The sequence below is a fragment of the Gopherus flavomarginatus genome, chromosome 14, assembly GCF_025201925.1.
Source record: "Gopherus flavomarginatus isolate rGopFla2 chromosome 14, rGopFla2.mat.asm, whole genome shotgun sequence".
Taxonomy (NCBI): domain Eukaryota; kingdom Metazoa; phylum Chordata; order Testudines; family Testudinidae; genus Gopherus; species Gopherus flavomarginatus.
In genome coordinates this window covers 11,197,748-11,210,440 of record NC_066630.1, presented here as the reverse complement: position 1 = coordinate 11,210,440, position 12,693 = coordinate 11,197,748, and the positions used below count along the sequence as shown (strand labels likewise).

At 41.2% G+C, this 12,693-nt stretch overlaps 1 protein-coding gene across 1 annotated transcript; it reads right to left on the bottom strand.

The window, feature by feature from the left end:
- Positions 1–552: 552 nt before the first annotated feature.
- On the bottom strand, positions 553–12,420 carry GCSH (glycine cleavage system protein H). Its single transcript, XM_050922193.1, has 5 exons — positions 12,228–12,420; positions 7,076–7,155; positions 5,610–5,673; positions 2,309–2,440; positions 553–1,216 (listed from the first exon to the last, which is right to left on the bottom strand). Exons 1-5 carry the CDS (start codon positions 12,364–12,366, stop codon positions 1,119–1,121), a joined length of 513 nt encoding a protein of 170 aa, XP_050778150.1. The 5' UTR covers positions 12,367–12,420; the 3' UTR covers positions 553–1,118.
- Between the last annotated feature and the right edge of the window lie 273 nt (positions 12,421–12,693).

Sequence of the window (12,693 nt, the reverse complement as noted above, 5' to 3'; positions counted from 1 at the left end):
TTTCTGCACAAGAATTAGAGAAAAACAATGAAATCCAAACAGCTCTAGGACTTGTATGAAGAGCAAAGTATACTGGTAATTTCCTTCAGTCGAATTGTGCTTGTATCCTTTTCTCACCTCTCAAACTTATTAATCCACATCACTTCCATCTATCCCATCCCCCAATCCTAAATCAGTTTTTTTTTTTAAGTACATTGGACTTATCCTTCAGTTTGTATACATAATAGGCATAGCTGGCCTCTTACTGAAATTTCAGGTCCTCTTAACCCATCATGGTTTTGGCTGAGAAGGGCATGAGATAGTGTTAAAACATTAGAGAGGGCTGCATTTCTATCACGTATGTGTCAGAATAAGATTAGTCATTCTAGCACGCAAATGCATAGTTAGAATATACAGATCCCGAGGTTTTGAAGGGTTGCATGTATTTTGAGTCCCAAGTTTGTTCAAGTGGTAGGTTAATCTTGCAAGTTCCAAACAGGATACCAAACTTTATAAAAATATGTAAAATGGGTTATGGTACATGGAATACAAAATAACAGCAAACATATGTGGTAAAATCAGTTATTTTTTATTTTCTGTTATCTAGTCTGCTGCAAGGCTCTAGACTTATCTGTAGAAATTTTAACTAAACTAAACTTTTTAAAGATTATTTTGCTATGCACACCTGAAACCTGATGCAGCTTTCGTATCACAACAACCTGTTAGCTATGTAAATGTATTTGGACAGCTAACACAGTTACCATGCTGCTGTTAAGATTGTTGCATGTTACAATGCTACTCTTTGTGTGTATTTATAGGAACTAAAATTATTTTACTCTAGATGACATTCCAAACTCTGACAATTACATAATTAAGTTTAGTAAACTAAAAAATTCACTAGCAACAAGGAGCAAATGTTAAGCATTTTTTTTTCCTATCTGCAATCTTTGATTGTCACAGGATTGCTCTTTAGTACAACACGATTCAGAGGCAGCATATTTGTCTTGAAATGTTATCCAAAATTTCTGGAAGATGCAATTTTTTCAAGCTGCCCAATGTCAGACCTCCTGTATACCACTAATCTATGACAAACTACGCTGAAGTAAGTGTTTTGTAGTGGTTTATTTTAGCATTCCAGGTCAGTCCTCAATGGATTTTATAAATTTCTCATACGCGTCCTCACTCATCAGTTCATTAAGTTCTGAAGGGTTATCCACAGTCATCTTGATAAGCCAACCTGTAAATAAGAAATTAAATTACATTTTTAAAAAAATTAATTAGACCTATTAAAATAAAGGCATCTAAATCCAAACACTGAGGAAATAATGTTTTAAGTTCACCCCCACGTACCTACAGCTCTTTAAAACTGGAATGGACTCAAGAGCGTGGTCGTCTAGTATACGCAAAACAATTTTCAGATGCTTTTAAGATCTGTTAACCTTAAAGGAGGAAATATAACCACTCTAAAAGGAGATTTAAACTCAACCACAGTATATTTAGCGCTGAACATTTCTGGAAGTTGTAAGCAACAGGTCAATTTCCTAGTATGACAGGACTAAAATGTTTACCAATTTCATACTATAGGGTTTATTGGAATTAGAGGATGTTCAGAGACATGAGGCATGTCTACACTACAAACTTAAGTAGACCTACGTTAGGTGGACTTACAACTACTGAAGTAATTACTGCGGTTGTTTACGTCCACACTACCCTCCTTCTGTCACTGGTGTGTGTCCTCACCAGAAGCATTTCTGCTGACTTAAGAGGGGCAGTGTGAGCCCCCTGGACTCTTAGCTCAGCGTGGAGCTCTCTGCCAGGAGCCCGGCTATCCCCTCGGGCTCTAATTGGGGACCTCCACCTGCCCTGAGGTGACAGCCTGAGCCAGGTACAGGGTTCACAGTAGGGAGCTTTCCAGCCTTTCTAGTTAACTTCACGACTAGAAGGAAGCTGTGAAATTGACAGGAATGACAGCCAACAACTGATATAAGTAATGCAGTGTCCAGACACTGCGTTGCCCTAACTACCTGACATAAGCCCTAAGCCTCTCATGGAAGTGGAGTTATGATGTCAGTGTAGTATGGCACTTACCTCAGCGGGAGCAAGGCAGCAGAGTAGACACTGACATAATTAAGTCTATATAAGCTGCCTTATGTTGACTTAACTCTGTAGTGTAGACTAGGCCAGGTTCCCTCCATGTCACATTTTTAGATTCCAAATAATTAAACTAGAGATATGGACAACAGAAGATCTGCTTGTGATAGAAACACCATCTGAATCTTAATCATAGAAGTGCTGTTTACTCCTTGAAAGTGAAACAATAGCTCCTTACCATCTTCATAACAAGATTTATTGACGAGTCCTGGATTATCTGCAAGGGTGGCGTTAATTTCAGTTACTTCTCCCGTGAGAGGAGAATAGAGTTCACTAGCAGCCTTCACACTTTCCAGAGCACCAAACTCATCTGAAATACAGGATTGTGTTAAGAAAACAAGGAAAGGCATTGATGATTTACTTTTGTAGACAAAGGTTTTAAAGATGACCCAGCCCTGCTAAGTCTCTGGAAACTAAACAAGAAAGAAAGGATGAGACTTTCACACAGTCTGAAGATAAGGCCCTGGTTTCATTACAATGACTAGAGGCTTCAAGTTTCAAAAATTTCTTTTTGAACTATGTACTCTGGATGAAGGGGCAGTCAAGGGATAACATTACCTGCTACTGCACAAAGGATGGGAATTTGTCACTTAGCTCATCCTGGGGGCTGTTGCCTTACTTACAATTAGACTTGGAAGAATTCAATTTTTATCAATAAATGTCAGTAAACATAGATTTCATTGCACACAAACAAAAAAATATTTTCACTGATAACTAAAATGTACAGATAGACCTTGAGAACTTACTAGATTTCTTATTAGAAGGATATCTACTGGCATTAAATAGCTACCTCTGACTCGCCCCCATAATTTTCTGCAATTCTACAAATAAATTGATAAACATAAAAAACCTTCAAGCCCAGAATTTTGTGTAATTGTGCAAAACTGAATAGGTCAAATAAAAAAATGTTTAAACATCAGTATTATCTGTCAAATATAAAAAACAAAAATTGAATTCTGCCAAGCCTATTTACAATGCTTTACAACAAAACTTCTGACCAGCAAAGAGGGGGTAGGCACCAGTAGCCACATCCAGCCCTTTGCTGCAGAGTATAAATATAAATTCTGAGTAGTTGCTAACTAGCCATTAGCTCAAGTAATCTGCCTGTGAAATAGTCAAAGCATTAGTCTCATGAACTCTGATTTCTTAACACACTGAGACCTTGTCTACACTACAAAGTTTGGTTGGCAAAAGCTGCCTTTTGCCAACAAAACTCGAGAGCTGTACACACTGCAAAGTACTTTTGGCAGCAAAACTCTGCTGTTTTGCTGACAAAATAAAACCACCCCAATGAGAGGCATAAAGCTTTCTGTGGAAAAGTTAAAGCGATAAAGCGTCAGTGCAGACACTGCTGTTTGTGTTGTGTTTGCTTCTGCCAGTATCCCACAAGGCCTGCCATGTGAACACTCTGCTCACTGCTTTGATCTCTGATGCCCTGCAGGCATGTACCTCCCTCTTTTCAAAGCTCTGGATATCTGACAGCTGAGCTTGCTGCTCTGGGAACAGAGAGCAGATCATTAGAGGATTGCTCCTGCTCTGTCCTGCAGTAGGAACCCAGGGGTCTGCTGCGGGGAGTGGGACTGCTGTGCTGCTTTGACATTCCTCAGCACGGAGAGCTTACAGAGCTGCTCAGCATTCTACTCCCAGCAGCTAAGAAGGCTGCGGGGAGGGAATCTCAGAACCAAGGCAGGCAAGCTGGCAGAGGGGGCTGCTTGGGGAGAGACTGCTGTGCCGAGCAGAGCCGAGGGCTGACGGGAGGGGGTCCCTCCCCCCCAACCTCAGGATAGGTCAGTCAACCTGTCCCTCCCTCCCCCTACACTTCAGTTGAAAAATGGCTGAAAATCTACTAGGATGCCCATAGAACCATGCGATTGAGAAACGTGCATCATGTGACGCTAAACCTTCCCCATCAGGCATTGCAAACCCTCCCGAAAGTATCCTGCAGCCACTTGCACATTAAATAACTACCACAGTGAACTGCTTTCTGTATCGATGCAAGAGCTGCTAGCGTGGATGCACTCTGCTGACACAAGGAGCATAGCGTTGACATGCAACAGTGGTTTTAATTAAAGCGACATAACCTTTGCCGACAAAACTTGGTAGTGTAGACAAGGCCTAAGAATGCACTTTTTCAGAAACACCATCAGGAGCTAATGTACATGCACTCGGTGAAGAACAAATCCCTTAGTATTCAGAATCAAGAAGTGGGTACCAGTGAATTGTTCACCCCCTTTTCCATATTTTTATACAGTTATTAAAATGGCAGGTGGCAAAATGTTACTGAAAGCAGCCGTACACTGTAATGAAACAAGAAACAGGCTGGAGGAACATGGAATTGTCAGAACAGCAGGTTGGTATGAGCACAGAATGTAATGGGTCCGGGAGTTTGGAATTAAGATGTGCACAGTGCAGAATCAGCATTCGAGATGGTGGACCAGATAGGAACTAGGAGGAATGAATTTTCTCACTATAAAGTAAAACAAAAATTTTGAGTTTGTTAATTAGAAGCCCAAAAGCAAAGGGCCTTTCTCCAACATTTGACATTCAGGCCCTTCTGTAGATAGTGTGGCTAAAATAGTCTGCTGCAGACATTTTACACTACAAGGATTTCAGAATAGAGGTCCTGCTGCTTTACCTCTTTTGTAATCTTGTAATGCAATTTCCTGCGTCTGTAGTCCATGGTGGATTATTTATGTTTCTAGGCCAGAATGATTTTTAGAACATGTACCAGAACACCAGCACTCCTTATGAAAACAAAGGAAAAGCCTCCTCCTGCTTGCTAACACTCACTCTTTTGTAGTGATTTACAAGTTATTACACTCTTTATAATTTAATAATGCATAATTAAATTACTGAGAAGCAGCATGGGGCAAACATGGAACTGGAATCTGGAAACTATCAAAATCTAATTCCAGCTCTGGTGACTTGCCAGAGGGTCAAGGTTTGTACAAAGCTTCGAATTTGTAAAGCACCACATCAGCTGCTGTGTTGATTAATGCTACAACCAAAAAGTACCTTGCAAAACTGTAACAAATAAGTCATCTAGAAGCACTGGCAGGTTATCAAATCACAATATGGAAAATTGTACAATTTTAAAAGTTTATTGTAGCAATTCTATTTAAACTTGTATACTTAAAAATTTAAGCAAACATTTAAATTAAACAACTGGTTTTAAGTGTCTCTTTACAATTCTAAAGGCAGGTTCTCCTATTAAGCAAGATCTGAGAACCCTATTTGCTCTGTTCTAACATTAAGAGTTTAGAAATAAGGCTTTTAGCCTCTTAAAAATGTGAACAATCCATATTTTATATGCAGCCATACAAATGAAATTAAATATGACAGGATCCAAGGGTAACATCAAACAATGTTTAACTATATGAAAAACAAGAATTGAGGAAGTGGCATAATTACATTAGTTTAGATTAAAAACTATTGCTATAACAATTCTTAAGTTAACAGCTTAAAATAAAAATACTTACCCTGTTTATTCAACTTTGTCCCAATTTCTGGAAGACTACAATAAACGATGTCTCCTAATGCTTCCTAAAAACAAACCAAATGCATCAGGAATATACACTAGTAAAAGCTAAATGAGCATGTGGAGGAGGGATTTAAGGTTGTAACTACACAACTGATTAGACTAAAATTATATTCCTCTGCTTAATGTTGGTGCCCATCCCACTCAAAGGCTGCACACTTTTAACAGGAATCATATTTTTTGATACACAATTTGCAAACTAGTTAGCTTCTCATGCTCTCTAAATTGCAAGATGTGTTCATATATTAGGGTTTTAATAAGCTTACAGCTGTGTTATGAGTCCATGAGAAAGAATTACATAATCATTCCTCCAGGCACGATGTGACAGAACTCTTCTTGATCTTTATAGAACCAATATGGGTCCTAACAGCAAAACTCCCAATGATGTCAGGGAACTAAGATTTGATCCCCAAAGCATGAAGCATTTACTGTTTGTGTCATTTGAAAGACCATGCAATATTTGAGTCCTAGTCTACCCAATGCAGACAATTTACTCATTGCCTAGTACACAGTACTCATCAGTTGACTGGTTTTGGGTCATTTGAGTGACTGAGATTTATGCCGTTGAGTTCAACAGGAGCAGGGTCAAGCCCTCTAAGACCCAAATTTATCTCTACCCCACACAAACCTAGGGATCTTTTATGATAATAGATGTTATTTACATTCAGAAAGCTGAAATTACAGAAAGGCTATTTATCCTAAAGAACATGAATCCCACTACACTCAGAGCTTCTGACATTGTCCCATATATTATACATCAATGTCCCACACTTGGTTACCACCAGGTTTAGGCACGTTTCTTTGGATTTTCTGTTTTTAATGCACATCTTTAACTAGCATCCTATTAACCGGTCATAACGGGGACTAAAGTTAGAAAAATACCCCAACCAAGGATTTGAAAGCTATTAGTTCAATATCTTTGGTAAGCATCACAGATGAGGATGCTAATGAGTATCTCACACATTACAGACTCTCTGCACCAAATCCTATTCCTGTTCACAACTCCACTTAAATCAAAAGGGTAAAACTAAGAGCAAAATTTGGCGTAAACATGTACAATGCAATAATTTCCTCATGCTGTCTAATGTTCCTACAAAGATAGTAAAAAACAAGATTAAAACAGTAAGAGTAATACATCTGAGTTGTTATTATTCTGATTTAACAACTAAGATGCTCATCAAGTCTAAGTCAATCCAATGAAGAACTAACATGATCAAAAAATTATTCACAAATGCTGAAGCGGTATAATGTATTTTAGAAATAGTTTGAGATCTAAGCCCATAATATGCTTCAAGTGTACAGTATATGCAATAAAAATAATAAAAGGACAGGGTAACAATCCAAAGTTCAAGGACAAAAGCAGGAATGTACAAGTAAATATTGAAGGACAACAAAAAAAATCAATACCTGTGCAAAATTGCTGATTCCTACAGTCCCAATACCATTTTCAACTGATATCCACTCATGCTTGTCTGTGAATTTGCGGGCTAAAATGAAACAGATTTGATATCTCAGAAAATATTGACATTTTACTTTTATAAATACTCTAATATACTGGCAGTTCTAAACACTGTTTTCTCTTGAGTTTGGCTTTGAATATTATTGTTCAGCTATGGTAAGAACTGCATGTTTGGGGCACTTTTTGTAAGTGCTGCTATTATGCTTTATATTAACACAGACCATATGTGAGGTGTTGAAATGTGCATCAGAATCGCATCATTTTGCTTTAGATGCCAAAATATATAACTAGCAAGTGTGAATTGCAGAAGCATTTAGATCCATTACAAAAAAAGACGGCCTGATTTACATCTTTAGTGACACAACAGGGGCCTGATCACAGATGGCAAAATCTGGCCCTGGACAATCTAAATATGCCATAGGAAATGATATTTAAAGCTACCAGCTCAAATGTGGAGCATGAAGCGCCACCAGATGGGATTTTGTTGGAAAAAAGACTGTACTATTAATTAAATAACAGTTTAAGAATTTTATTCACTGTTATGTGTATCCAACACAACTTTACAAGGTTTCTCCCTCAAATTCAGAATTGTTTAATTACGCCAATTCTCCACATTATTCCCACTAAAGCCAGCCCTAATGACATTTCTGTAACACTGCAACTTTAACAGTGCCTCATGCAATGCACTATATTTGAACTCTCTTAGATAACATGGAGATGTCATACTACCCCTTTGCAGAAAAACTATTTCGACTTGCAGAAACTCAACCATAATGGTTTTTAAGTACATTCGTTATTGCAACAATTCACACTTTGTTTTAAAAAAATGGAAATAAGATCACTGAATCCCCCAAACTGTCCATATTTTACTGAATTCACTTCATTCTGCAAATCCAGATAAGAGGCATGATTCTGCACCTTATGCTCCTTACAGTTAATCAGACTACTCATGCAAGTAAGGATTACCCCACAGGAATATGGGTTGCAGGATCAGCTTCTGGGACATTTATATAATTGCTGTGAACTACTGCAGGGTCACCAGAGAATTGTGTTCTTAATAGACAATTATATAGAAGACCCAGTTAAAGTTTGATCACTTCACAGCAATTCTCACTCATACTTCTGTATGTATTCTACAAATACTACTCTGATTCTCTCCTGAGTGTGCCTCTTTCCATGCTGATGTTCCAGATGCCCTACTTCTTCATACTTAATTCTCCCTCTTGGAATCTCATTTGAAAACCTCTCTTCTCCATGACCTTTAATCCCCAACCTCTTCTTAACAGGTCCCCATCCTATTCCTTAAACTTCCAGTCTGCTCCTTTTCCTCTCTACTCATCCATTCCCCCCATCTGCCACATTTGGGAATGAGGGGAATGTACAGCAGCAGTGGGGAAATTTTGTACTTTTTCTTCACCATGACTCACTACATGTGTCCAATCAGACATGGGCTGTTCTGACAACTGGAAAAGACTGTTTATGAAACCAAACTTTCTGTATGACCTGTGCCATAGCAATTCAGTCTGGCCAGGTAATTCATGTTCCTATCTGGCTTTCCTTTTTGACTCCAAGATCCTCCCTGTGTTTTTGGCTTCTCCTGTAGGATGAAATTTCAGCCACTGGTCCCCTACAGAACCCCACTACACTGCCTAAAAGTTTTCCCTATCTGGTAACCCCCTGCCTGAAGAAACTCAGCAGTTTTTGTTATCAACCTGCTGGGCTCCTGGACTGCACCTCAACTATATTGCTGTAAACCCCTAATTTTAAAGTTGCAATTCCAGGACCCATGAAGACAAATGATCAAAGAAGATCTCAAGCCCTAGCTGGACACAAACGTTATGTATTTCACATACACGAGACAGCCACTAAATCATGAAGACACGCAAGCATATATAAAATTTGATTATAAAGCAAAATTTTAAAAACTTGTGTTTTGAACTGTTGGAACAGTCTGTAAATTGCTCTTTATAGCACATCAAAAAGAAAAGCAAAAAGCCCTTGTAGTCCACTGTGGCAACAAACATTCTAAATTCATATAACAGTAGAGAGATTTGATAAATAACCTTGCTTGGAATGGTCTCAAGAACATTTAAACGTTGAACACAACATAAACCTGAGATTAACAGTTCATTATTATTACTGAACAGTCTAGGCACGTCTACAGGGGGACTCAGGAAAATGACACTGAATTAGCGGAAGGCGTGAATTTAAAGTTTGTTAAATCCAGGTGGATGAGCTCATTGGGAAGTAAAGAGGCCTTTGTTCTGTTCAGCTTAATTCACTTCCAAAGTGAATTTGCTTTGGCATTAACTGATTCATTTTAAATTCAGATCTTCAGTTAATTCAGCTTAACTTTCCTAAGCATTCCTGTGTAGACATGCCCTAAAAGTGTGGGCAACCTGAGCCAACCATCACAAACAGCAATGGCATATAGATTCTCATTTTTTTTCTGTAAAGAAGTGTGTGGTTTAATTATTACATACAGGATATATCTACAGAAGAAATGCCCCATATATTAGAAAGATTGACATGATGAGAGATGATTCAAGAATCATTCTTGTAATTAAGTAAGGAGTGACTAATGAGAAAGCCATTTTTTCCCCACTATTTACATGGAACAAGGAGGCACAAGGGAATACCTCAGGCCCTTAACCCAGCTAGCTATTAACCGCCAGGAAATTCAGTACCTGGAGGTCATTGCTCTTATAACCTGTCATCACATCCCTTCCCACCTCCTCCTTTTTCTGCATCTCTTTTGTCTAGGACATTATGTATTGACTTCTGATTTTTTTTTTTTTTTTTTTTTTTTTTTTTTGGTACTGGTCTTTTCTTAAGAGTTAATAAATAGATCAGTAATGGAAGCTCAAGACTTCAAAACACTCTCACAGTTGCGCAGCAGTATAACATCTTTGCAAGTACCCTTAAACTAGAAGCCTGCTTCTGATTAAGAACTTCATGGGTAATACACTATTTGCCAGAAATCCTTTATAGCATGGTAAACCAAGTCAAAAAGAGAAACATATCCCATTGTTTTGTCTTCCAAGACAAAGTACCTGTCCTACATTAGGCACAAGTGGAGTAAGTCACACTGCTGCAAGCCCAGTTTTGCACCAGTGCAGCACATCTACACTAGGTGTTCATATAAGTGTACAGCATAGCTACATCAGTATAGTTACACTGGTCCAAGTTCCCTAAAGTAGAGAGGGTTCAGGGTCCTGATCCTGCAAGTAGCTCCGTGCAAGTGGACTCCCGTACTCTTGTGAATGTGCCTGCATAAAGCTCATTCAGACCTAAATTCACATAGTCCATTGAGAGGAAAGTCTAATTATTCATTCACCTTAAACTTGTAATCACACTGACTGGTGCATCATCCAAGCTTCACCTGATGACACCTCCTAGATGGCTCTATGGATCTACATCAGGGATTGGCAACCTCTGGCACGTGGATCGCCAGGGTACGCACCCTGGTGGGCCGAGCCAGTTCGTTTACCTGATGCGTCTGCAGGTTCGGCGGATCGCAGACATGGCAGGTAAACAAACTGGCCTGGCCCACCAGGGTGCTTACCCTGGGGAGCCGCATGCCAGAGGTTGCCGATCCCTGATCTACTTTGAGTAAGACTTGCAGGATCAGTGCCTAATCAGTCATCTTTTCCTATACGTATATGACAGCTATCAGTGAATATGTAACAATGTTCAGGGCCTGTGTCTACAAAAAAGCCTGCCAATGCCTTCTTTTAGATCAGGTATACATTTAAACTTATATAGCACACTATGCATAATAAAGTAAAACCATGTAAGGTCTCGAGCACGCTAACATCAGCAAGAAGTGCCGCATGGTCACTTGGGTAGCAGTGCTAAGAGGTCGGATTATGCCATAGTGATGAAAATGGCTGCACCATGTTTACCTAGTACTTGTACCTGTAGTAGCTCCACTGCAGCATTACCTATTGATAAAAACAGGTGAGATGTTTACTACTGCAGAGAAAGCATCGGTGACCAAAATAATGGCTCACTGTCCATTTTGCAAAACGTGTTGTGTTGTTTTTAAACCAGGCTACACACAGTGGAACATGATTTACTAACTTGACTCCACTCCATTTTTTGTGTCACTAAAAGTTACGTCTTTAAAAATGCATGATTTTTAGGCATAAATCCCCTTTTCTGCAGATTAATGAATCAGGCAGATTTCTAGCGTTCTGAGAGTGGGAGTCAGGCGTTCTGGATTAGGCTCCCCGCTTTGCCATTTAGAACAGGACTCTTCCCCTTTCCTCTCAGCCGTGGGTTTCAAATGGGTGTCCGCAGACTATTCCTGAGATTTCCAAAGGGGTCCGCACCTCCCTTTGAAAACTTTCCAGGGTTCACTCAGGAAAAAAGGCTGGAATCTACTGCAGTAAGCCTCGCTCTCCTGAGATGTTAAACCAGCAGTAGACAACCTATGGCACGAGTGCCGAAGTCGGCCACCAGTCCGGAGGGCTCTGCATTTTAATTTAATTTTAAATGAAGCTTCTTAAACATTCTAAAAACCTTATTTACTTTACATACAACAATAGTTTAGTTATATATTATAGACTTATAGAAAGAGACCTTCTAAAAACGTTAAAATGTATGACTGGTACACGAAACCTTAAATTAGAGTGAATAAATGAAGACTGGGCCCACCACTTCGGAAAGGTTTCAGAGTGGCAGCCGTGTTAGTCTGTATCCGCAAAAAGAACAGGAGTACTTGTGGCACCGTAGAGACTAACAAATTTATTTCAGCAGGAGCTTTCCTGAGCTACAGCTCACTTTTTCGGATGCATGGTTGCCGACCCCTGCGTTAAACACCCCTCTGGGACGCAGCTGGTTGCCAACAAAGTAACGGGTGCGTGCACCACACTCCACGCAGCAGCAGCTCCCACTCCCGCGTGCTCCAACGCCAACCCTAAAGCTCGCGTGCACCAGCCCCTCCATGCACTCGGAGGCCCCCCTGCGCCTGCCCCAACACCCCCGGCCCCCGAGCACCGGGGCCCCTCCTCCAGCCCCTGCCCGGCCTCCCGCCATGTGGGCCCGGCCGCAGCTCGCCCTCGCTGCTCCATCCCCGGTGCCGGGCGCCGGACTCACCCGAGCACAGCAGCGCGCTGGTGCCCAGGCTCCGGGCCGAGGCTGCTTGCGGCCAGCCCGTCCGGAGCGAGATGAGGGGGCCGGGGCAGCGCGGAGCCAGGCTGACCCCCAGCCTCCGCAGCGCTCGCAACGCCGCCATAGCCGCCCCGAGCCGCGGCGCGAACCGGCCCCGCACAGTCCCGAGACGCGCTGAGCCTGACCCCGCGGGCGGAGCCGAGGGCGGGACTAACCGACGCGATTCGCCCTCCGCCCTGGGGCTACGTGTGGGAGGCGGGGCGTGGGCATGGGGGGGAGAGGGGGTGGGGGCTGTGATGAGAGAGCGGGGTGGGTGTGGGGGGGCTGTGAGAGGAGGACAGAACTGGGGAGTGGGTGTGAGGGGGCTCTGAGGGGGTGGGGGCTGTGATGGGAGAGTGGTGTGGGGATGGGGGGGCTTTGGGAGGAGGACAGAACTGGGGATGGGTGTGAG